We start from the raw sequence: 27,378 nt of genomic DNA, 5'->3' as shown, positions 1-27,378 counted from the left end.
ACGGGCAGGTGCCTCTCAAGCCATGGCCACCTGGAGTTTGAACAAAGCACAGGCGAGGTTGATAAATCTATGCAAATGCTTGACACCTTTCATACAGGGGCAAAACCCCAGCAAGCAGGAGGAAGGTGTGGGAGTGAGGGCTTGTGCTGCCAACTCGGCCACAGTTGAGGTCACCTTGTGCCCGGTCGGTTATAACACCAGGCTGTCCCATACCATGTGGTAGAACCCTGCTTCTTGTAACGTGCAGCGGGGGCAGGTGGGAGAGAGCATCGGAAACATGCACTTGATGTGCTGAGGGGCAAGGTAGGCGTGATGGACATAGCTGAACTGTGTGAACCACAACTTGGGGATGCGAGATATCCCCATGACCATTAGAAGCGCCTCGGACCAGGCCCTATCTGACAAAGGCTGCAGTAGTACTGTATACAACCTGGCACACGCACCCCGCACGGTCTGATGAAGTCTCATGTAGTGCTGGGTACAGAGTGGTGATAGCATGCAATGCCGCAGGAGGACTACAGCGTTTGCAGTACCGCTGAGGTAGGAGGCTCCTCCAGCCCGCCACCCCAGGCGGTTCGCAACACGTGTCGTATACTGTAAAAGGTTAGGAACTGTCCAGCAGTCAAGTCTTAGGTATCAATAAAGTCCTGAAAGGACATGATGACACCCTTGAGAAAGAGGTCCCCTAATTGTTCAATGCCTGCGTCCCGCCAGAGACCTATGTCAACCCGGTGTGTCATCCCTTGCCATCTCAGAAGGTCCCAGATGGCAATTACTGGCAAGTATGTGGGTGGGGACCCCTGGGGTGCACAAATCTGCCCCAGCAAGTGTGGGCCACCACCATCTGGCCGTTTCATGCCAGGGACTGATGGAGGAGTAGGCAGCTCACACTGTTCAACACCTCTCGGACAAGAGGTATGTCCTGACAAGTAGCAGAGCACAGCCAAGTCATCAGCCACTGCAGCTGTGCAACCGCATTGTAAAGTTCAAAATTGGGAGCCCCGAGTCTGCCTTCCAGCAACGGGCGCGGGAACATGGTCAAGGCGATGCAGTGATAGCCGTTGCTCCATATCAGCTCAAGCAATAGGTCATTAAACATTCAGAAAAAACTCACTGAAAGCACAACTGGCAGGGCTACAAAAAATACAGCAACCAAGGCAGGACCAGCATTTTGGATATGGCCACCTGACCCAGTGGGGACAGAGGTAGCAACTGACAAAAGGGCATGGATCGGCGGATAGAGTCTACCGCCCTATCAAGGTTGCCCCCACGGAGGTCCCTCTCGGTATGATATATCTGCACCCTCAGGTATTTGAAGGAGTTGTATCACCAGTTGAGGCACGGACTTGGCATCTTAGTCCTGTGTGCCTTAACTGGTGATGCCAGGCGTGGGACCAGGGGAAATAAGCAGGATTTTGGCCTGTTCTCCCGCAGGCCCAATGCGTCCCCAAACTCATCCAACAGGTGCATGAGGTCAGGGAGAGCGGCCTCGACATCCAGGAGGTAGACCAGAGTGTCTTACGTATAGAGCAATATGATGTGATGGGTGCCTAACTCAGGAATACCCCAGTCACGCTCGACTACGCAGGTGACAAGCAAGGGGCTCAATTGCCAGTGCAAAGATGAGTGGGAACAACGGGAAACCTTGTGAATGCCACATTGAATGCTAAAACTGTCGCAATCACATGGCCAGTGGCAATATGACCTGATATCCAGTGGGTCACGGCTGGGTTTAGGAAGGACCACAATGAGGGCCTTCCGGAGGGAGTTTGGAAGCCCCCCTAGGTCCTTGGCTTCATTAAACTGCCCAGTAGGTGCTGGGTGGTCTGTGCAGAGAAGGTGGTATAATACCAGATCGGTAGGCCGCCAGTACCTGGGGTCTTATTCCGAGCGATCTGGGAAATAGACGTACAAATCTCCTCCATCTTCATGGGCTCTTCAAGTTCAGCTTGCTTCAGGGGAGTCAGCCAAGGGAGGGAAATCCTATGTAGGAACCCAGACATACAATCCGGGAAAAGGGGATCATCGCAGCATACGGCCCTTGATAGTAATCTCGGAAGGCTGCATTGATGGCCAACTGGGAGGCAATGAGCTCACCATCATGGAGGGGAAGCACCACAATGGGGGCGCATTGCTATTCTTCTCGAACAAGCCACGCCTACAATTTGCCAGAGCAATCGCCCTGGGCATTATGTAGGGCCCTCCTCCTCCGATAATCGTGTTGGCTGAAGGAGGCCTCCGCCTCACTGCACGGTTCGCACAACCACCTAAGCCATTCAGGTGATGTTGCCTGAGTGGCGACTCATATTTCCAGCAAGCGAAGCTCCTGCTCAATCGTGCCAAGGTCTTCTATCAAGTGTCGGTGGATACTTCAGGAGGCTGCCAGGCAGTGTCCATGAGCCATGGCCTTGTAAGCATCTCCCTCCAGGGCATGGAACAAGGCAGAACCATTGTTCTCCTCGAAGCATCCAGTGAGACATTGTGTTAGGGCCTCAAGAAAGGGAGGATCAGAAAGAGCCTCAAGTTGCAACTGCCAATTGGGTATGGTGGGGATTTGTCTGCTCCAACGCAAGGTGAGCAACAGCAGGTAATCCGATCGGACGATCAGGGGGCCAAGGTGGACAGTGCACAAGAAGAGATCTATCCAAGTGTGTACAGTCCATGAAACAAATCCGGTTGTCGTTTGACAGCTAGGCTGATCCTCTCTTTGGCTTGGCAAGTGACTTTTCAAACTCTGTTGTACCTGTTGCTGATTAGGGAGTCCACTCATTTTCCTTTGAGTCAGGCACAGTCCTTTCTTTGTGAAGCCTTGTCAGTGCAGCAGGGGCAGTCCTTCTTTTGTGAAGCCTTCTGTGGTGTAGTCGAGGGGTCAAGCAGGGCAGTTCTTTTTCTTTTGCAGCTCTTCCATATGTATCCTTCATTCTAGTCTGGCAGGAAAAGGGGACACCCTAACCAATAGGGGTTAAGCTACCTAGCTCTGCTATGACCACTTCCTGCAAAGTGTGGCATATTTTTGACCCAGAATGCACTATTCTCCCAAAAACCAAAATGGAGAAAATCTCTTTTTGGTGTGTGCGTCTGTGCAACCCAACCCAAAGGTGTGGCTAACAGCTGACAACAATCCCTTTCCTGCCCCTGGCCTAAACTAATGAGGGGCTCCCATGTGACTGGGGAACAAGGAAGTGGGTACTGGCCTGGGTCCTATGACATCTGTTATGCTTTTGAAGTCCAGATTATCTCCCCAGCCCCCTTACGCTCCCTGGCTTCTCTGGGAAGACGATCTCCTCCCACCAAAATGGCTGTATTTTTTCAGCCCCGGCCTCCTCATACTCACTCAGGGAGCAGCTTAGCTCAGGGCTGTCAAAGACTGACCAATCAAAAGAGGCTGCAATAGGGCTGTATTAGGTAACTTCATGATAGTAAGAGGCATACTTACAAGCCCCTATTGTGACCACGTCACTTTTCTTGGCGCTGTGGTGGCGGTAGTGACTTCGCCTTATTCACAAGGTAGCGTCAAGCCACTTAACGTGGCTTAAAACCACCTTGTGAATAAGGCACCCTTTCACGCTATACTTAGCATGAAAGGGGCGGGCAATGGGTGTTGTGGTTGGCGTTCCACCACAACACCCATTGATTTTGACGCTGCCCCATATTTACAAGGATGGCGTAAATATGGGGCAGCACCAACATTAAGATCAGGGACACCTAGCCTTACCCTGGCGCAACAAGGAGAAATTTTTAATTTCTCCTCATTTTGATGTTTCCATGTGTGCTATTTTGTGCAACACAGATAGAAATAGCAAAAGGGCCATTGATTATTTATGTGCATGAAGGTTGTCCTTCCTGCACATAAGCAATGATTTAAAAAAAATACATTTTGCAACTTCTATGTGTGCTGCATTAAGCAGCACATATAAAAGTTTCAAAACGCCATTTCAGATTGTTTATGTGCAGGAAGGATCCTTCCTGCACATAAACAATCATTCCCCTCAACGCAGGCACCCTTGCACTAGGGTGCAAGGGTGCCTGCTTTGGTGCTAGGCAGCTAACTTAGCACCAGCACAGGGGGAAACGCAAGACTGCCCCGTATTCTTGTAAATACGGTGCAGCCCTGTGTTTCAGAAGTGGCGGAGCGCGGCGTTAAGCCAAGAAGGCTAACACAGCACTCCGCCACTTCCTTGTAAATATGCTCCTAAGTTCTAAAATCACTTTCTCATAACAGTTACATTAAATGTAACTTCAGCACGTTGTTGGATTTAATTTGGCCATTAATTTGATACTTTGAATTGTATTGCTAGCTAGCTCCAATGCAAAGATAGACTTTATTAAATTTAATAAAGCCTTCCTCGTATTAGCCTATGGGGCTAGTGGCACTACAATAGGGAAAAACGACTTTGGCTGTTTTCCTCACCAAGGCATCTATTATATTGTCCCTGCTTTTTGTATAACAATGAAGGCTACCCTTAGGGTACCTAGGGCAGACAGTAGGGGGACTTATACTTAATAAAAGGTAGTTTAGGGCTTTGGAAGTACTTTCAATTCCAAACATTGAATTTGGACACAGGGCAGGCCTGGCTTTAAAATGACACCAGACACCACAGCAGTCCACCGGGGTCTCTAAACCTAAAGGCCCTACCATTAACTAGGGACTTACAGGTAGGTTTTCTTTGCCAATTAGAATTATACCAATTACCTAATACCTTTAGAGGACATGGAACTGGCCCTGGGCCTGGTTAGCAGTCAGTAACCACCAGCATCAGTCAAAAGAAAATGGGGTGATCGGGGAAAAACAAGGACTTTCCTACAGCTGCCACCATCATGCTCCTGTTGCTTAACTCCCGGGGAAGGCGGTAGCCTTCCACCATTATTAGGGTAGCGCTTTGGGTGCCCTTCTCAGTCCAACAAGACCACAATCTGAAAAGACAGGCCTATGTCATGGTGCACACACATGATCTGTGTTTGCCTACAAAACACATAAGCATTAGGGATCCAGACAACAGTACAGTTGGCACGCAAGGCAGGGGATCATGTCTTTTATTATGCAGAGAACTTTTCAGTCCCAACACATTTACTACTGCCTAAAAAACAGTAATACATCCAGCACCACATATGGGCAGCCACTAACATTGCAACACCCTCCCATGGAAAATAATGGATCTAGGGACTGAAAATAAAACCCCAGGATATAATATGAAATTAAATTACGTTACTTAGAATAGTTAATAATATAAATAATTATAATTTAATGTTAAAAACAAATCTAAGAATAAAACATATTCAATACTGAATTATAAAATAATTTCAGAACCCTTTTCGCCCTAAAAATGTATAAAAATACATTTGAGACTCATGCAGAGGACTGTTAATGCAACTGTATTTTTTATGATGTGTTGTGGCTACAGACCTTAGAGAATCCATTTGTGTTTTGTACCCACAGCTTGCAAAGACCTATGGAAATACAATCACTGTGTGGGTGGGCCATACCCCTATGGTTATAATGAATGGATATGAAGCTGTGAGAGAAATGCTGGTATCCAAGTCTGAGGAGACATCAGGACGACCTCCGACACCTTTTTTACTGAAATTTGGGCAAGAAAGAGGTACATTTCTCAGTACACTGATAACAAAGTTCTATTTTATGGAATATCACCAGACTACCTATCCCTTCTATGTCCATACCAGTCGCTATATCCTTAATTATTTGCTAATCCCAATACCTGCTTTTGTTTACACTGTGATTAGGCAGATGTTTCAATTGTGTAAGTTTTTGCCAATGTTGCAAGCAGCACAATGTATGTGAATGTACTGATTTTTGAATGTATTTATTTTTCTTAAAGCCAACACACCACTGACTTGCTAAAATAAATAAGTAAGCGCACACAAGCATTGTGCTCCAGTGTCCTTGATAGCCCTAAACTATCTACTCAAAGACCGCGGCTGGCTACAATTTGACTCTCTTGACCACTGTGCCATTATTCCGCTTGGTGAACTTATTCTCACTTTTCTTCCACGCCACCTCCTGTATTTCACACACTCTAACCTTACTCATGCTCCCTTGAACCTATCCAGACTGTATTTGCATTCCTGCTTCACTACATTTGCACTTTCCTTTGCTTCATTAAGCACTCCTTCCTGGTTGCACTGACATCATAGTACCAGCATGACTTTGTTTAGCCCTCTTCATCTAATCAGAGTGGGTGGTTGACCTTCATGACCTCTTGTTGGTCATGATCGAGATTTTGCAGTGGCGGTCACTCAAAGTTGAAGGAGCAACATCTGCATTTGCAAACGCTGGGGAATAAAGTTCTCAAAGATTTTGGATTATGATGCAACAACCTTCCAAATGCAACATCTTGAGAACCACCAGTCAGAGTTTGATTGTTTCAATGGTTCTGAGTTCAGAATCACTATAAGTACTCCCGTGATGGACCAGTCAGCTATAAATATCTATTGCTAACTCAAATGATGGTATGCCCTATCTGAAGTATATAACACCACCTAAGTGTGGGGAAGGAAGCAAGTCCTTTTGATATTATATTCCCTCACACACCCTAGTGGTGTCATGCTTCATCATCGGGACACCCCGACGCCTAGAGGTCAGGGTGGGCTCGACCAATGTTTCAGGGAGCACTTAATGAGATGATTTTTGGCCAGGGGTTTTAAAGATTAAAAATCGGTGTCAGACCCCAGTTTCCCTTTATTCTTGGGTATGGCACTGATATTAAAAACAAAAAGAAGAGGGTGTCTAGGGATATTATGGTCCTAGGACCCTATTGCCAACATGTTCCTGTCCTTAATGCCCCATGAAGGGTGCATGGACATTCATCAGGGCATGTACCCCCTGTAGGATTAAAAAAGTAGAAGGGAAGTTCCCTATACTAATGTGCAGTAAGGGCAGGTAGCTGCTCCTTATTAAATTCTATCGTTCTGTAAATGAATTCACTCCATCCCAATCTGGGAGAGGATAAACATCATGTGGGACCTCTATACGTAGGGTAGCCCTGTAGTCACACAGCCACCAAGGGTCCTGCCCCGTGTAGACACCTATTCGGTATTGGTTCCCACAGCTTGGGAGAGTTCAGCAGACCAACTTTAAGCAACATGTCACAAACCCTGAGAAGATCATGCCACCTTCAGGCTTCCACTATCCACGCCAGGGATGATTAGAAGGTTTTCTTTCCTTTTCCTTTTCGCACACTCCTCCTCCAACGAAGGATATAGGACTAGTTAACCTCATTCTAGTCTGCACCGTTCTCTGTTTCGGGTCTCTTATTTATTTATTTGTTTATTTGAAAAGTTTTATCTAGTGCTACTAGACCCGGAGGTATCAGAGCGCTTTACATGAGTTTCAGTGAGTTACAGGTTACATAGTTACATCAATTAAATCAAAGAGTCACAGGGGGAGGGAGGGAATACACAACAGGAAAAACAAGGAAAACAATGTCAGATGTCCGGCTGGGTAGGTGACGGCCAAGGGGGTGAAACCTGGGTCAGACTCCTCTTTAGCTGCATATGACAGCTCCACCGGGCATCGGCCAAGGTTGCTCGTGTATCGAGGTGAGTACAAACAGTTTTGACGCCCATGGGACGTCGTCAAAGGTCCAACAGAAGTTCAGAGGAACATTATTTATGAGTTATATATAGTGCTGGCTAGACCCGTAGGTATCAGAGTACTTTACATTAGGCTACACAATGTTACAGAGAATGAAAACAAATACACAGTGCGTCAAAAATTAAGCAACAAATTGGGAGAGAAAAGAAAGGTGAGACAAATAGAGAGGAGGGGGAAGGGGGGAGTGTGAAGGGGGAGGATGAAGGAAAATACGGCAGGAGAGACGAAAGGAAGTCTGCCCAAAGACCGACTGGGTAGGTGACGTCCGAGGAGGGAATCCACAGCCCATCACCCCAATAGCTAAACAGGTAGCTCCATCGGGCATCAGTCAGATTGCTAGGTCTCAATTGACGAGGGAAAGTTACCAGAAGAAAGTCCAGTGGATAGACAGGGTGGGAACTATGAGCAAGGATGGTGAGGGCAAAGTTCAATAGCTGGAAAGAGGAGAAGAGTAGAGAGGCGGGGGCTAGGGGGTATGGTGAAGAGGAGAAGGGAGAAAAGTCCAGTAAAGGGATGCAGGAGAGTTTGCCCAAAGACCGGCTGGGTAGGTGATGGCCAAGGAGGGAAATCCATGGCCCATCTCCGCTTTAGCTCGTGAGGTAGCTCCACCGGGCGTCAGTCAAAATGTCTAGGTCACAGCTGCCGATGGAAAGATCTCTGAGTCAAGTGTCATGGAGGGTGAGCATGAGCGGGGTCGGGTGAGGGCTGATCCAGAACAGGATGATGACCAATGATTTAAGATCAGGAGAGATACTTGACCCCGTGGAACGTCCCACCAGCTCAGTTTGGGAGTGCCCCGGTACCTTAGGAATACCCCGCGGCGGTAGTCAGGACTGGCCCCAGTCGCCATCTTGGGGACAGGCACTGCAGCAAACTCCACCTCCGCCTGAAATGCAAGCATTGTGAGGGGGGCCAAGAAATCACGGTAGCCTTTCCAGCAGGAGACTTGGACCAAGGTCCAGCAGGTTGTTGGGCCAGGAATCCGAAGGTGAAACAGGTACTCACTGTGGACGGTGAAGGTTCAGCTGAGCGTCGGGTGCTCCTCACGGCAGCGATGGCACAGGCCCAGGATTCTACGGCACGGGGCATCTACCAGCTCCCCAGCCGCAGCGCCTGTGTGCAACCTAGGCTGGGTTTGGAATTTTGTATTGTTGTTTATTTCGTTATTTTATTTATTTTTGGTATTGGTGTCCCACTGCTGGGGGTTCGAGCAGACTTCAGTCTTTCCATCGGGTGTCCTGTACCCGCGCCATTTTAGGGACAGGCATGAACAGAATGGTGGTGGAGCGCCTGTAATTGCTGCTCTGCCTCGCACAAACAGTCCCAGTGTCAGAGCAGGAGTAAGCAGCATCAAGTAAAGCACTGGCGATGGGCGAGCTCCAGATCCAACATCGTAATTCGAAATTCCATTGTCATTGCATGTCCTGTACCCGCGTCATTTTAGGGTATGAGCAGAATAGCAGAATGGCGTTGGAGCACCGGTAATTGCTGCACCTGGCTTGCACAAACATTCCCAAAGTCAGAGCAGAAGAAAGCAGGATCAAGTAAAGCACTGGCGATGGGTGAGCTCCAGGCTAAATAACGCAATTTGAGATTTCATTTTCATCGCGCGTCCTGCCCAGCCGCAATTTTAGGGTCAGGATGACAAGAGAGGCATATAATGGCAGCCCTGCCTTGCACAAAACCCCCCAAAGTCACAGTAGATGCAAAATTGAGCAACGGCGAAGTGAATTGTCCTGGGCTCGGGGAGAACAACCATGCATGTGGCCGCAGCCTGACTGTAGCGGGAACACAGGAGATTGACACGCAGGTACAAGTCCAGCCTGCCGTCATTGAGTTGAGGCAAACGTTTGCATTAAAGCACTGCGGAGGCGCTAGTGCGAGAATGCGGGGAGTCAAACCAAAGCAGTGCTGATCGCCAGCCAGCAGGGCCTCGCAGGTGCTAGCCACTCGCCGTGGACTGTGTCAGAGCCCTACCCTGATGAGGGATCACAGGTCCTGGTCCGGTAGAGTTGCTCCAGGGTGCCCGCTTCCGATCATCGGTTCTTCATTGGTTAGCCCAGGTAGAACACCCGATCAGCGCTCTGCCTCGATATTGCCCTCCACGAGCTTCGGGAGAACAAGCTCATGAGGCAGCCAGCGATGTGAGGGGACTGAGATCTGTGGTTCTGTCTCGGTCCTGAGGCACGTGAAGACCAGCGAAGACCGCCACGAGGCTTTCCATTAGCGGGGCGGAGCGGCAGCAGGAGGTGTCGATCCCTTCTGCGGTGAGCCTATCGTAGCCAGTCCCCCGTGTCATCTGCTTGCTCCCAGCTGGGCACGATTTCTGGGCGCTGGGGATCCCTTGGTCCTTGCCGACGTCTGGCGGAGCTCTCCCTGGGAGCTGGTGGGATTGGTGACTGGCCCAGTCTAAATGTACGGCTGATGTGTCAGCTTGTTGGACAGTGGTCATTTTTGTACCTTGGTTGTTTCAACAAATTGAATAAAATTGGTTAGCAAAAAAATGTACAGATGATGGAGTTTCGTTCCTCCTCCACTCCCATTGTCTTTTTGTCAGACAGTATGCTCGCGTCCCCCTGCGCCAGGAAGCTCACTTTAACTAACCATGTGGCTTGGGTCATTGATCATCCTAATTGCCATTGCAACCAGGTTTCCATGTAGTGGTCAAATCCTACATTTAATCTCATTCCTGATGAATAAAACCTAGTTAAATACTTAAAGCATGAGTAACCTTAACTATTTCAATTGGCCACTGTCTTGCTTTCTCTTCAGAACACCTGAGCAAGACTTCAAAACTTGAGGATACAACGTGAACACTCTTCAAAATAGAACTCTACACCCCTTTAGACTACCAAGGTACAATATAAACAGAGCTCAACACTCATTTTCCAAGTAAAGGGAAATATTTATTGCAGCAAGTTCCCATATAGCAAATAGCAATAACACACATGTAAATTAAATGCATATAATGAATGTATATAAACAAGAATAAATGCATAGAAAAATAACTGTGTACACAAGAATAAATGCATAGAAAGCTAACTGCATGTACACAGGAATGAGCCATTAAAACGTGGAATACATCACCGGCTGTTTGTTTAGAATCATCTCTGCCAGCACGATTGGGAAACCTGTTAACAGTCTAAAGCAGGGAGGTCTCCAACTGGGCACAATAGCCCTGGGCAGTACATCCACTCTGCAGGAGGGTTCCTGTCAAAGTTCCAAGAGGTCTCTGACTTTTATACTCTTACTAACACAAAAATAGGCTTCTAGAAGCTCCCCCTCCCTTTGTCTGCCCTGTAGGCACTGGCTGCACTCTCTGCATCGAGGTCATGCAATAGAGCTGGGCAGACTCCGATGAGAACTGAGGCAGATTACTTCACTTTCTCATCTTTGGGCTATGCAGCCCACACTATCCGCTCTAGCAGCTTATCTCTTCCACTCGGTGAAGTGAAAAATATAAACATTTTTGTGTGCGCAAGTAACCTGAGCTTGCCTTCCTTCGCAGTTGGGTCAGACAGAAACAAGATGAAACCATGCTCACAAAATGCAGTTAAAATAAAATCGAGTCAATGGTCAATACATGTTCTCACAATATAGAATTGCCAGTAGCATTACAGTCACTGGGGGGACTCTTCCATACTAGATAACTTTTTTACAATGACACAATTCATCCTCTCCCAGATAGACTCATGGCTGGGTCTTCCTACCATCAATAATCTCAGGTGGCCTCCGGCAAAGTAAGAAACACAATTAATTTACGAATATGTGGATCTAGAGCTCTGGATGGCATGCCAACTTCTTATCTTTCACAGCTCCTTACAACCTCAAACCTTTAGCCAAACAAAATATATAACCAGCACAAAAACTGCCTTGTGAAAATTCAAGATTGTGCCCCTTCCAATTGTTTTTCTTGAATCAGCACAATTCAAGACCCACACTACCTGAATTCATGAGGGGCTTTAAAGCCCACCTCAAAAGTTAGGGTAACAGTGAAAGCTTTACCTGAAAAGGAAATTACCTACCTCCAACCCCTTTTTGGCTCCTCTCTCCCACTGCATATCTCGGACATACATGGAAATACTTAAAACTGTGTCATTATGTAAATATTTGTACATATGTGTGAAATAATAGCTCTGTAAAAGTTCTCATTACTGCCCAGCTTATATATATTAGAGGTGTGCAAGGTAGTACAATCGCTCACGGTTCTTTCACATTTTAAAGCTTCACACTTTACAAAGCTAAAAAAAATAAAGAAAAGGACAGGATCAGTGGTTGTTCAATGAATCGGGATGCATTTTTCCCCCCACAATAGGGAATTAGGGTCTACAATGGGCAATATGTTGACTGCCGTTGATTGGTAACCATTCACTGTAGACAAATTTAACTCCACTTTGATGAAGTCCATAAACTCTGCCTTTGACCCCTGGCCCCAACCCAGCAAGGCTTGTCTGCTAGACTAAACTTTCTCCAGCCAAAGTATCCAGCAATATCCCTCACCCTGGCCTTTTGACTCCATGCCACCTGGATTTCCCAACACCACTTACCCATTGATAATGGAAGGACTTCAGACTACAACAGTCGCATGCTCCAGCACGCCCTGCCTATCGGGCACCAATAAACAGGCATCAGGTTTGACTCCACAGGGGAAGCACTCCCTAGAATCCCACCATTCAGCAGCACTGACTCTGTACTTTAAAAGCTGTGGATCAGAGGGGCCAAACGAGGGGGAGGGGTGTTAGGGAGAATAACACCAAGAGAGAGATATGGAAGTAGACGAAGATCGAGATTAGTGAATTTTCACTGTTGAAAAGTATTGCAATAAGGTATTATAACTTTCACTGTCACTTGTCTAATATTACACAAATAACCAATAATGCTGAATTATCGTGTTCATCTGCCAACTTCCATCCCTTGAAAATCAAAAAAGAATGGACGGCTTACACTTGCTATTTCTTCAATGTGGAACACAGAGCAACACCTTTTCCTAGAGATATGGAGATAATAAATGCAATGATGGCAGCTATTTAGCTGGTTCTGGGTAATTACTGAATTTTCTATTGTATTTACCAGGTGGTCGGCTAAATAGCAGAGATTATGTACTATTAGGCCAGTGGCTCTCCTTCAGAACACTAGACAAAGGAGCAAACACAAGGAGAAGATGGACGGAGTGCTGAAACTTTTCAGACACTCACCCCCAGTCACAGATCTGAGTTTAATCCATCATCGTACAAAGGAGCATCATCAGTTTTGCCAAAAGTTGTTTCTGGGATAGGTCTGAATTGGCCAGCTATCGCTGCAATAATGTTAGAACAACGTTCATGTCCCAGAAGTAGGTGGATTGCAGACGGGGAGGATTAGCCAAACAGATGACTCTCATGACTCCACTTACCAGAGAATGGTCCCCTATTGTTTTTCCATCAATCGATGTGTGTTCTGCAGATATCGCACTATCGGTTTGATAGTTGTTCTCCGAGGAATAGGCTAGCCCAGAAGAAACAAGTTTGGGTAGGAAATTGATGATAAAGGCAATGGAGGCACCCAAGAAATACAGACTCCATTCGTTGCATCAACCCAGCCATCTCCGCCATGCGGAGGCATATAGTTGGTGAACGGAGTTGAACCAAGACCGGAAAATGATAGATTCTGACTGTTCCAAAAGGCCTCACAAGGTCCAGCAGATCCTGAAATGCACCAGGCCATGAGATATAGACGGTCTTGCTTAATCAACGATGTCGGAGGCCTGCGGGATCTAGAAGGTGATCCTGAAGACAGGAAAGCTGGATTGAAAAATCGCAGGCCATCTCCAGGAGGACGGGGAACCATGGCTGAGAACTCGGCAGGATATCCAGAAGGTCTCCAAATGATCAGTTCTGCCTTCTAGTTGCGAGTTTAGGTTGAAACTCTGGAACTCAGAAGGACAGGAGGGAAGGTATAATGGAGTGGAAAGGCATCTGTAGCTAGGGCCATTGGATTTGGTCTCCAGGCGAAAAGCTTCTGTAGTTGAGTGGACAGACAAGATGCAAATGGGTCCGTATTGCACCTACCCCATTGATCCTGAAATAGTTGAAAGATGGTTGGATGCAAGTTCCACTCGCTGAAATCTCAGAGATGCTGCAAGTTCCAACCGGCCACTGTATTGTCACGGCCCGGGAGATACTCCGCTGATGTTGTCCATCCTCAGCAGAATAAAGCAACTGGCTTTCCACTGTGCTAGTGTTTTGATTGCGAACAACCCCGCCAGGAGCTCCTGGCAGTTTATCTGTAAATGGGATTTGCCTGGAACCCATCTTCCTCCAGTGGAGATATCTTCAAAACTGGCTCCCAAACCCCACAAGCTGGCATCTGACTCAATGACTATATCAGGATATGATCTGAAAATGGCTCTGCCAATGCAGGCTGCCATGTGGTCCAGCCACCACTGAAGTTCTTACTTGGTGTCTGGGGTTAAACTCACTAGTAAGCCTGGGCGGAGTTTATGTAGCCACGCTATGTGGAACTCCATGAAGCGGTAAAAAAACTCTGCAGCGCTACACGGACTTCCGCGAGCATGCGGAGTTGCTCGTTCCACATGTTTGCGCATGCTCGCAAGACGTTTCTGACATTTGGCAATGCGGCTTGCGTGTTCAGGGGGAAATATCGAGCAAACATCATCACGCGTTCGCCAATGGGCGCTGCCATCTTGTTTTCTACTCTTTGTTATGGTTCTGGGGCCTGTTGTGAATCCTCCCAATATCTTTTCAATACTTTATTTTTAAACCATATTTTCTAATCTGATTTATTTATTTTCTATCCCTCTCTCTTCCTAAGTGTATATTTTGCTTGTTTTTTCCTACTTTTACTGCGTTATTGTACTGTTTTTCTATTACTTGCTTTTTATTTTTTTTACTTCCCTACTTCTTCTCCTGACTTTATTTTTTACTTCTACATTTTCTATTACACCCCCGTCCCTCAGAACCATGGCTAAGAGTACTAAGACGAAGCAGAGTGCGACCAGGAGCCGCCTTACTTGCAGAAGGTGGTACAAAAGGGGGTGGTGATGGACAGAGCATCAGAACCAATCAAACACTCACACCCAGTCAACAGATCTGGGTTTGATCCATCACCGTTCTTTAGCCCACTCTGCCACCCCAGTTCAGACATGGCCATATGCAAATCAGTCTGTCCTAGGAAGCTTGTTTCCGGTCCAGGGAAGGCATGGCTTGGCAGTTCGGGCTGGACTGTTCCCATGAGGCACAGGGTCAGACTGATTTGCATATGGCCATGTCTGAACTGGGGTGGCTGAGTGGGCTAAATAATGGTGATGGATCAAACCCAGATCTGTTGACTGGGTGTGATTGTTTGATTGGTTCTGATGCTCCGTCCATCACCACCCCCTTTTGTATTACTTGCAGAAGGTGGCAGCTGGAAGGGGTACAGCCCCAGGCCTTGTTCTCAGAGGTGGAGGAGGCTGCTCTAGTTTTTGTTTGTGTAGCCCCACCTCCCCTTAACCTTGGCAGCAGGCCTGGTTCTGGCTATGGGATCCAAGAGCGTCACCGCCAGTGGGCAAGGGTGTGCCAGGTAGTGTTTTTCTCCTCTGAGGTCCGCCACATCCACAACCAACTGACTCAGCTGGACCTGCTAGGAGTTGAGGTCGTGGGGCTTGGTGAATAGCTAATATTTATTACTATTGTGTGTTCTGTTCTGTGTTATTGCGAATATTATTTTTTTCCCAAATTTCAAGAATGCTGCTGCTGCTTACATGCACTCAAGTTACGTTTAAAAATCTTATATTATGTGATTTTTATTCTTCTAGACAGGTGCTCGGCGCTAATAATCTTACTTGTTTGCAACTTTGCGCTCGCTTTGGCTGATTATGTAAGAGAGGTTAGAGAACTTAAGTTAGGTCATTCAAACTAGAGAGAATCCTTTACTTTGTCCTGTCACTAAGATAGTGGTAGGTAGGTAGTTATAGTTAATTACTTAGTAGTCGGTGGTCATTTTTTAGCTGTCTGCCTGATGCGTCCTCTGTCACGTGCTGCTGACTCCTTAGTACAACCTTTTGTAGTTTGTTAGTTAGTGAATAATATAGCAACTCAGCATCAGCACCCAACCAACAATTTAGTGTATGCAAAATGCATGCGTCCATCTATGCATTTTTGAGGACTAAAATAAATGCAGACTTAGTGAATTGGCCCATCCAAGGGGGTAGATTCATTGATGAGATCGGAACTTAGAAGAAGCAAAAATAATTTTTGGCAATTCAATCCAAAGTCTTTGGAATAGGCAGGCTAGGTGGTACTTAGGTTTAGGATTCTGGATTTAGAATGGAACAGTGGAATAATAAACATGAATTTCGTTGCCAAGAATAAACAAGAAATGAAAAGGTATTTCTCTGTTAGAAAGCAACAAAAAAGAGGATTTAAAGTGGCGGAACAACGTTGTTTCAGGCCGGATTCTATGTCAGGGCCAGAGGCTCTGAATATGCTTCTCATTTCTTTACTTTGTAAGTCACAGCAAGCAGCCAATTAGAGAAAAGTAAATAAAACACTACAATAACCATGGACACCTCAATGTCACATGACCAACCATAGAGTATACCCCTATATAAACTCTGCGCAAGGTAACAGTGTTCTCTTTCTTTGCTGCTCTGCAGCCAGTGAAGTGCTTATTCACTATTTTCTGATCTATGTGTTTGCCACTGTTTTAATTGTGGGTTGCTATTTTATGGCTATTTAATTGCGATTGATGAGATTGCTTATTGGGTCCTTGCGACTGTATTTGCTTTATTTAGCTTGGCATGTTGAAGGTTTTTCCATCTGTTACCTTGCTCGCCTTGCAGTGGCTTTAAGCTAGCTTGCAGTCACCAGGTCGATATTTCCATGCGATCCTTGCAAAGCGCACGTTGGGAGCGCTCTGCCTCCTGGACCAGGCGCCCCCGCCCGCGTTAATTTTGCCTGTGGAGTAGAACTGAAAGGAAGCGAGGACTCGCGTCAGGCTGATGCGTAGTACACTTTCAGTATTCATGAGAGGCCTGCATCGCGCATGCGCGGCGGCCCTTTTGCCTGAGCTCATCATTCCTTCGGGCTGATATGAATGCGAGAGCAGCGTTTACTGCTCTAAGCATATATTTAGCTAGGTACTGGCTCCCGGTTACGCTCCCCTTTTAAGATTGTGCAGTGCTGGAAAATTTGTTGCATAGGCTCAGTCTAGAGTGTATCTGGCAAGCCCTCCCTCCACATTTAATCTGCAATACCTTGCTTGGCTTGCCTGGGGTTGCTCCACTCCCCCTGATCTTTGGTTCCTATACGCTACCTGAAAGCCTTGTCTGTGGGCTTTACTCCTAGAGTGGGAAACAACCTTCCTCACAGGAGCAAGTTATAGTTTACTGAGTGACATGATGTCAGAATTTTATTTTGAGGAGGAATATGGTGAGGAGGATCCCTCTGGATCCATGGAGCAGGACCTTGTGGAGGCCCTAGACGCAGGAGTGCAGCACTCCGTGAATAAGGCCATGATCAGAGCCATAGAGCAACTGAAGTGCCACTTATGTAACTATGCCCAGCAGCAGGGCTGGCTTCCCACCTCAGGCAGCCACCCCAGAGCCACCTCAGGAGGTAGCCGACCACGTTCAATCGCACCTCTGGCAAGCGTTTGACAAAGATGTGAGAACACGACTCCGATCAGAGTGTCCCAGACCTGACCTGGCAGGCAAAGTGGCAGGGGTGAATCCCTCGATGCTCACCTATCTTAAGTAGTACCCCAAGGACCCTAAAAAAGGCATAGACAGAGCATGGAGGACATGCCTGGACAGGCTCTTAGACATGGTAGGACCCCTCACAAAAATTCTAGAGCTAGTTTTTCGCACCAAGGAGTCCACAATGGCTATCGATCCGGAAGAATTGATTTGCTGGGCACAGAGAGCGGTCTGTCAACTAGGTAATGCGAACTGTGCTATATCCAGCAAGCGATGTCACTCTATATTGTTAAAATTGGATCCTAAATTGGCCGAACTCTCCTCCTCTGAATCAGGCCCCTTAGCCCAGGGCCTGCTCTTCGGCCAACCCTTCTTAAAAGAGCTTACTAAGTTTGTTGCCACCTTTAGTGGGTTGGGTAAAGCTCAGGGTTCTCTCAAACTGGCTTTTCAGGCGGTTTTTGGCAGGGCCGTACGATACCAAGGGCAGTCGTTCAGCCGGGGATATAACCAAGGCGCCCCGTGTGGTCAGTACCACCAGCAAAGAGGGGGCTACCAGGATCCCAATTACAATAACTCCTCCTTCTACCTGACCCAACGTGCCAAAAACTGTTTCCGAAAGGGTAGATATGGAGATAATGATGGCGGACAACAGGAGTCTGGAAATTCAGGTGAGACTAATTCCTTGTACGGAGGTAATTTTGGGGGGCAGGGTACAGTTTTTTCTGCACAATTGGCAAACAATCTCACAAAATGCATGGGTCCTGGAGACAGTGCAGGGGTTCAAGTTTGATCTTTACAGTGCCCGAGTCAGGTTTCTCCTCCCCTCAAATGTATTTCTCCCAACAAGATCAGGACGTCATCTCTGAGGAGGTAGATTCTCTACTTCGGAAAGGGGCAATAGTGACCACAGAACCTCATCCCCGCGGCTTTATCAGCAGCATCGTCCTAGTGCAGAAGAGGGGGTTGGATCCAGGCTAGTTTTAAATTGAAAAGATTTCAATGGATGAGTAGTATATCGTCACTTCGAGATGGAGGGCAGGCGCGTAGCTAGGGGGGGGGGCGGTGGGGGCGGCCCGCCCCAGGCGACACTATTTTTAGGGCGCCCGCTCGGCACTGGTGGCCCGTTGCGGCTGCGGCGGACTTTATAATTTATTTTGGGACACAGTGTCACAAAATAAATTATAAAGTCCGCCGCGGCCGCAACGGTGCGTGCAGCCGGGCGGCCCAGTTTAAAAGTGCAAGCAGCGCGCTGCGCACTGCGCACACCTGACCTACTTGTTTGTAGTGCTCAGTGCGCCAGTGCGTCAGCACCTGCTGCAGTGCTGCAAAATTGCCACCATGACGTTCTGCAACTTCTGCCCGCGTATACGTTGTTGCTGTGAAGCCTTGACTGTTGTTGGTCCCAGCCTCCAGGGACGTCAATCTTGTAGAGCGTGCGCCAGCGCTACCAATGACGGCCCTGGGCTACATTTTTGCCCGGCCCTCACGATGAGAACGTAGCGGTGACGCGTCACGCGCTTCACCACTACGCGCTCTCGTGAGGACCCAATTGTGGCCTGGGGCAGTCAGTGGCAGTGCTGCTCTGGGCTATTTGCTATGCTAATTGCTGGCTCTGGCTGTGGAGTTTGGGTGCTGCAAACAAGGTTTTGTTTATTTTTTCACCCCTTCATCTCCACATGGCGAAAGGCGACAAATCCTTTCTTTGACAAGGGTAACCTTTGCCTACTGTTCTGCTGCGTGGATAATTCTTTTTCTATACAGCACAGGAGAAAAGAAGTTTGTATATTCCTATTCACCTTTCCTGACCCCTGCAGCTACTTATCACATCAGGCTGTGACACAAAGTTTGACTAATGGAGTAGTAGGTAAGAGAATGTGTGACTATTTATTTTTCTTTTAAAAATCTGCACAGGCCCAGCAGGACACGTACTTTGTGTGCGCTTCATTTAAACAGTTTTTATTATTATCATGGCTGATGCAGAACAACAATAAGACAATAACAAATGTCCCAATAACGCTGGTGATTAATGATCCGCTGGAGAGCAGTCATTTGTCTGTTAGTAGTTTTTAAATGCAGATGAACTGTATTTTATGTGGAAGCTCAGTGGGTTACTGCCTTTGTCACAGAGATCCTTGTGTTTCTTGCAGTTCAGAAGTTACAATCCTAACATAGGACAGTGACCAATGAACTGTCACCAAAGAGCTGCATACAAACATGAATGGCATAGTTTTTTTCGTTTTGTGATATAGTTAGAACTTCCTCAGTCTTTCATCATTCTAAGGTTGCTAAAATGAGTATGTTTGGGCAGAGATACATTTTTATCAGTAAAGCTGACCCCCATGGAATACTCTTTTAAATCCTAAGGTTGTGTTTCCCCAAACCCTCTCAAAATATACTGTCCACCAGTATGGATGACATGTGATTCCTACACCTTGTAATCCTCATTGGCTTATGTGACATTCCCTGTAGACTGATTTACATAATTGTATGATTCATTGTCTCTGTATAATGTGTCCGTGGTGTAAAGCACTGACACACTACACTGATAAGAGTAGCGCTAAACAACAAATGCATATGAGAGAGGGGCTACGGAGCGATGAGGGGCACTGGTGGAGGGTGGCAGTGAGGGAATCTGAGGAGGAGGTAGTTGGAGGGGCTGTGGAGCGATTAGGGGCACTGGTGGAGGGTGACTGCAGGGCTCGAGTCGGGGTACTATGCGGGTGGATGGCATCCCCTCACTTATTTTAACGGGAGCTCGGTTACTGGAGCAAATGGAGCCACACATTTACTCTTTGGCCTCTCTGGGGCGAGATCGGAGCTCATTCAGAACGCTGCTCACGCGCTGGCTTCTCTGATGCAATGGCATCTAAGGGGTGAGCGAGGGGAGGCAATGAGTCTGATGGTGCAAGCCACCTTTCGTGACATCACTTCCTGTCGTGACGTCAGCGTCCCCCCACTTCTTTTTTAGGACTTGTGCCCTGGGTGACAGTGAGGTAATCCGAGGAAGAGGTCATGGTGTGGAGGGGGAGCTAGAGTAAGATGAGAGCACTGGTGGAGGGTGGTAGTGAGGGAGTCTGAGGAGGAGGTATTGAGGGGGAGAGGCTACAGAGAGATAAGGGGCACTGGTGGATGGTGGCAGTGAGGGAGTCCAAGGAGGAGGTCATGAGGGGGAGGGGCTATGGGGAGATGAGGGGCACTTGTGGCGTGAGACAGTGAGGGAATCTGAGGAGGAGGTCACTAGGGGGGCCATGGAGGGATGAGGGGCACTGTTGGAAGGTGGTAGTAAAGGTATTTACGGAGAAAGAGGTTATTAGTGTGGCGCCAAAAAAGACTTTCGCATCAGCGCTAAAGCCGGCCCTGTCGTGACCTTTCTGTTTTTGTTTATTTAATTAGCAGTAGGGTCATAAGGGCTACTGTGGAACATACTTTAAAGTGCATGCTAATTATATTTACCGCTATATTCAATGTTTTAAGTTTGAAGGTGATTTTACTAATGTTTTTACCGGGAAAAAGCAAAGTGGAGCCCGATGGTGCCTGATATGGGGCTGGGGCCCAAGGTCAGCTGTGAGATAAGGTGCACTGGAGAGAGGAGTAGTGTTTTTTCTGAGTCCCCAGATAGATCATGCAGTCTGTGTGTTCTCTGTTGTACTGCCAGTCACCGGTGTATTCAACTGTGTAGCCTTGGACCGTGTCATGTATGTGCATGTAACTTGCATGATCAAGGTAACTACTAGCAGCGATACTACGTGTCTCTCGGACCTCTTTGAAGTGCATGCCCCCCCGGGGGGGGGCGGAAATATGAGGGATAGCCCTGGGCGCCACAAGCTCTAGCTACGCCACTGATGGAAGGCATCCATCTATTGCGCGACCTCCTTCAAGAGGAGGACTGGCTAGTACGCCTGGACCTAAAAGATGCGTATCTGTCTGTTCCCATCTACGCGCCCCATCACCGTTTCCTACAGTTCCACTGGCAGGGAATCTGTTACGAATACCAAGTACTCCCTTTCGGCCTTTCGTCAGCACCATGGTGCTTCACGAAACTCCTGCGGCCAGTGGTGGAATCTTTCAGAGCAAAGGGTGTCCGTCTGATCATTTACTTAGACGACATCATCCTCATGGCCCTTTGCCCTTGCCTAGTGATGACCCATCTTCTGCAGAGTCTGGGGTTCCTTGTGAATCCACAGAAATCGGTCTTATTGCCAGCTCAATCGATAGAGTTCTTGGGTTTTCAGATCGACTCTCAGACTTGTCAGCTCCTCCTTTTTGATTCTGATTTTGAACAGGCAGATTGTGTCATTAAGATCTGTAGCCCGGATCGTAGGACTACTTTCCTCGTCAATTCAATCGATCTTTCCGGGTCCCCTCCACTACTGAGCACTTCAACGGCTAAAGATTCAGCATCTCCGGAAAAGCCTTCGGGTATGCAGATCAAATTCCCCTCTCAGAGGAGGCGAGGTTGGAGATGCAATGGTGGTTAGACCACATGGAGGTTTGGAACGGAAGAGCCCTCTTCGAATGCAACCCAGAAGTGGTGATAGAATCCGATGACAGACGGTAGGGTTGGGGAGCCTGTTGCGGTCAGATTCCAACTGGAGGCTGATGGTTGCAGGAGGTACTTTTGTTACATATCAATTGTCTAGAGCTTCTGGCAGGCTCGTTTGTGATTCTATGTCTTTCTCCTCAGAAGACAGATTGCTGCATCCTGCTTCGCATGGACAATATATCTGCAGTGAGATATGTGAACAAACTGGGGGGGACCAGGTCCCGAATTCTAGTGGAGATCGCCAAAGATTTTTGACACTTTTGCCTTCAGCACGGAATTTCAGTGATAGCCGAATAGCTCCATGGCCGCAATAACAAGGTGGCCAATTGGCACTCCCGGCATCTGCGGGATTTCATCGACTGGAGACTCCATCCCAGGGTCTTCCAGTCATTGATTTGGCTCTAGGGTCGGTGCGCGATAGATTTATTTGCATCTCGCCTCAACAGACAACTGCCAGCCTTTTTCAGTTGGCATCTGGATCCGGAGGCGATCGTCACGGATGAGTTTCTACAGGTCTGGCCAGAGTCCCTCTGCTATACCTTCCCTCCATTCATGATGATCCCCAGACTTCTGACTCACACTTGACACCATCACTCGTAGTTAATTCTGATTGCCCCACTCTGGAGAGCTCAGGCATGGTTCCCTGTGATTCTGAAATTTCTTTGTGCAGTTCGGATCCTTCTTCCACCATGATGGAACCTGTTGCTGGACCCTCAAAAAAACCCTCACCTATTGATAGAGTCAGGGCAACTTCCTCAGGCAGCCTGGCAGGTTTCAGGGACAGATGGAAGAATCTGGGCCTTTCAAGAGACGCTGGCAGATTCATTAACAATGCCTGGTCGGCTACCACCCATAGCGATATTCATCTGCCTGGAAACGTTGGTGTGTCTGGTGCTCTCAACGGGAAGTGGATCCCTCTAAAGCACATGTCTCTTTGATGGTGAACTTTTTGGCTTCCCTCGCTGCCTCAGGATTAGCCACCAGGACTGTCAACAATTTTCAGCCGGCCATCTCAGCAGGTCCCATGTCAGTGGATGGTAAACCAGTTAGTGAACATCCCCTTGTTTGTAAACTGCTCAGGGGCATCCAAATGGTTAAACCCCCTTGTCCTAAATACTCAGAATTATGGGACGTGTCCTCTGTTCTGAGATTTCTTGAAGCCTGGCCCTCTAATAAATACTTATCCAGAAAGCAATTGTCATCCAAATTGACTATGTTGCTCTGTTTGGTTTCATGAAAGAGAGTGTCTGACATTAGGGCCTTAGATCTTTCGGGACGTAGATTCTCCCCAGAAGGAGTGACCTTTACTATCTCAAGCCAGACTAAATGCAATACCTCTCCGGTATCTTATCCAGCCTTTCCTAATAATCCTAAGATGTGTGTTGTTCAATGTCTGAAGGACTACGAGGTAAGTACAGCTGAATTTCGCTCAGACATGAATTGTCAGTTATTAATTGCATTACAAAAACATTTTGGCCAGTGACTCCAGCTACCTTGTCTAGATGGGTGCGCTGGCTCATGGAGGAAGCTGGAATTGATGCATCAAAGTATGGGGCTCATTCAGCTCGAGGAGCTATGGCGTCTAAGTCTTTCTCTTTGGGGGTCAGTCTGGCTGACATTATCAATTAAGCTAATTGGTCGAGGGAGACCACATTTAAGTCTTTTTATTATAAGCCTATTGTGGATGTGGCATCTGTAGTCGTGGCTAAGCTTTGAACAAGCATAATTGGAGCCTCCGGTCCTGACATAAAATTGAAAATGTGCAAACATTCGTGACAAGAATTTTCAATTCTATTAAGGACACGGAGGCAACCCACCCAAACACGACATGTATTTTGCATTATATTTGCATGGTGCTATATATATAATACATTTATACTGCAGATGTATTTCTATGTATTTCCCTTCCCTTTTTTTCTGATTGATTTGAGGAAATATCAGATATGGAGAATGGTTTACGGTGTATCCTTTGCATTTAGGTGCTGATAACAAGTAATGCACAATGGAGGACATCAATCTAAGGTTTTGCATCTTCTAAGGAGGATATCGAGATTTGCTGGTTCAGGAACCAGGTTCGGAGGTCGAGCTCCATTGGGCTACTGGTTGTCTCTTCTGGAGAGGGTTTTTCGACCAATAAAAATGGTTTCTTCAAGAGCAAGTTTCATTTTATGGACTTAACTGTTGGATTTCATTCAAAGAAAGAGGACACTGTTACCTTGCGCAGAGTTTATTTAGGGGTATACTGTATGGTTGGTCATGTGACATTGAGGTGTTCATGGGGATTGTAGTGTTTTATTTACTTTTCTCTAATTGGCTGCTGTGATTTACAAAGTAAAGAAATGAGAAGTATAATCCTCGCCTCCGTGTCCTTAATAGAATTAAAAATTCTTATCACAAATGTTTGCACATTTTTAAGTCATGCACATTGGTGCAGATAATGTGATGTCATTGAAGGAATGCTGTCATAGTGAATATTAGAACATATCAAAGAAATGTGTATTCCTGTCTGGTAGATGTCATGTCACACGGATCAACCCATATTCCAGAACGGAAACAGTTTGTGGAAGGAAAATGAAGAAAAACTACAGCGTTATCGGTGTCATAGATTTATAGGATCCTATTCCATTCTTTCTTGGTGTTCAAGCCACTGGTGACAGATCGGCAGCGAAAATCCATTTACATTCCAATCTGGTGATTAGAGTTCAAATTGCCACCATCAATATCTTGCCAATAGATATCATTTTCACTACATATGATTCTGCTAGTGTGTTGGAAAACACATTATTTTACTTTTTGAGAAGTCTGTCCAGTATCGAGGAAAATACACAGGCACTTAATGCAATATATCTTGTTGATGGAGTTACAGATGTTTTTTTTAATTTTAACCATAAAGCTCCCAAGGCCGGTACACCATAAGTACACCGTAAGTATAAAGACAATGTAGAAGCACAACAATATACACCATAAAAGGAATCAGATGTCCACAACATGAGACATGTAAACTTAATATACAGAATTTAGGCCCAGTATATTTATCGATAACCGCAGCCATCCAAATCCACCCCGTAGGAATGCACCTCTCCATCCATGGACCAAGGTCTAGCTGGGTATGATTCTAATGGCTCTATTGCTGGCTCAGTCCCTCCATATCTTGTGGTGCTTCTGGGGGCAGCCCTTCGCCAAGTATATAGGGAGCTTCATAGCCTTGCAGTGATTCATTCCCTTGGCTCTTCCAGGCCTGCACTATGTCACTTTTTGGTGATCACAAGGCCAAGCCAGAGCAGTTCCCTTTGGTGCCTATTCCCCTGTGTGCCCTCTGTAATGTGTAAAATAATTAATTTCGGGTCCCTAGGTACTGGCCATCCTAGCAGTGTCTTCAAGGTACCCTATACTCCAATTCAAAAGGACGAAAGAGCAGGGCAATGCCAAAATGTATGCATGAAGTCTCCATTAGGGTCGGTACACCGCAGGCAGTTTCGCCCTGCAATCAACCCCACTTTAAATAGGTGGACCCTGGTGAAGTATGTGCAGGGTAGCAGTTTTAGAGGCTATCACTGCCTCCCGTGGGACAGCCACTGCCTCAATCTAGTCTTCGTTGTCAAGAGATCCCAGGTTTCTTTCCCAAAGGACCCTCACGCCCATCAACGGGTCAGGTTGGTTGCAAAGCTACATCTGATAGATGGCAGACAGTTTGTGTTCTTTAATATTAATGAGTAGGATCTTGGATTCCAATGGGGAGAATTAAGGAATAGTGTCAGCGGCTTGCAAGTAGTGTGCAAGCACATGCTGAAGCTAAAGGCAATGGAAGAACTGCGTGCAGTACATTTGAAATTCCTATTGGAGGTTCTGAAAGGACTTCATGGATTCCTGGTGGAGCACTTCACCTAACAAGGAAATGCCCATATTATTCCAAGCAGAAAAACCTCAAAGGGCCACAACCTGTGGGAGCCTATTTCCTTTCCACAACAGAGTCTCCAAGATAAGTCTATCCACTCAGCCCATACATTTTGCCGCTTCATTCATATCATCAACACCACTTTCGTGTTGGTTCGTAGGGAAGCCGAAATATCACCCTATAGAGCAAATGTGGGAGGTTGCTGCCCCCGTGATCTATCCCTCAGTCACATAGGCCGGATCATTAAATTCCTAACAAACACCAATCATTCAATAGAAGAAGGTGTGCAGCCCTGTAATATAGAAGTATGTTGGAAGTAGCTATCCCACAATCAAAATTGGGGATATTTGTCGAGGGCTATTCGAGGAACTTCCCCATCCCATAACATGTATCTGGGCCTTAACTTTCGCGAAGTAGGCCCAGCACACCGGGAATGGGTAGTTTTGAAGCAACTCGGGTGCCCAAGGAATGGACGCAGGACACGGTGCAATGGGGTATTTGGAAGATTTAGTCCTATTCATGAGGAGTCCGGAGTAGGACCCGAAGACCTGAAGGATCTGAAGAGCCTGAGGTCCTGTCTCCCGGGGATTATCCAAGAATAACAAGACGTCATCGGCTTGCAGGGAGATCCTATCGCTCACCTTTGAGGTTCCCTTGCAAACCCCTGAATAAGGCTTTCACATGTACCCATGCTGCAAAAGGCTCAATGACCAAGGCGAAAAGTAAAGGGGACATCCCTGATGAGTGCCACTTTCGACTGGGAACCAGTCTAACACAGCACCCCCTACCCGTACTCAGGCCATAATATTAGTATAAAAAAGGCACACAGAGTTGATTAATTTAGGCCCAAACCCAAAGCGAAACAGGAGTGTGAACAGATAGTCCCAATTGACCGAATCAAACTCCTTCCTATAATCCACCATGAGGAGGGCCTGGTGGCCAGGCAAACGTTTACTCAACTCGATGATATTATAAAGGCTATGGGGGATATTCACAAGGAGCTATCGCTGAATTAACGACACTTTATAGCAGCCAAAGTCATGATAAATTTACCTCCCCATTCACAAGCTGGTGCTAACAGCCCACAGCACCAGTAAATCCGCGATAGCAGCCGCATAAAACTTTGCCACAGACGACCTGCGCAACTATCGCTAATGAGATGCAGGGTGGGTGTTCCCGTGGCAAAAGCCGCAACAACATCACACCTCAACATTCCAAATGACCAGCCAGATCTGCGATAAAAACACAAAACAGGCGATAAGGCGTGTTAGCACCAGGAAATCTACTCCTGCTCTGACCTGGTGTAAAGTCGGATGGCAGCCTGCACCACAAAAGGGAGCACAGCCCAGGGCCACATCGGAAGGGCAACAGATGCCATGGAGCCACCCATCATGCGGCCCGAACACCCAAGAGGGCCACAACACCCACCAACACCACCCCAGGACCCCACCCCACACCCAGAACACCCCGTCCCCAGACAACCACAGAGGCAGCGCAGACAAAGACAGCAGACCCTGGAGGAAGCGTACCAGCCGCACAGACCCAACCTCTGACAATGTCACCGTCCACCACAGGCTGAAAGAACAACCATCCCATGCATCCCGACCATCATCGCCTAACAGGCCTACGGCACCAATACTGCGGACAACCAA

At 47.1% G+C, this 27,378-nt stretch overlaps 1 protein-coding gene across 1 annotated transcript in view; it reads left to right on the top strand.

Annotated features, from left to right (window-relative positions):
* The window catches only part of LOC146802023 (cytochrome P450 2J2-like), a 472,990-nt gene that overhangs the window by 23,527 nt on the left and 422,085 nt on the right, over nucleotides 1–27,378 (top strand). The window contains exon 2 of the mRNA XM_085621578.1: nucleotides 5,438–5,600. Within this exon, the coding sequence (XP_085477704.1) occupies nucleotides 5,438–5,600 (163 nt within the window). The remainder of the gene's footprint in view (nucleotides 1–5,437; nucleotides 5,601–27,378) is intronic.

This window comes from Triturus cristatus, chromosome 8, assembly GCF_964204655.1.
Source record: "Triturus cristatus chromosome 8, aTriCri1.1, whole genome shotgun sequence".
NCBI classification, from domain to species: domain Eukaryota; kingdom Metazoa; phylum Chordata; class Amphibia; order Caudata; family Salamandridae; genus Triturus; species Triturus cristatus.
The sequence above is the reverse complement of the archived record's forward strand: the minus strand, read 5'-3'. Positions and strand labels throughout refer to the sequence as shown.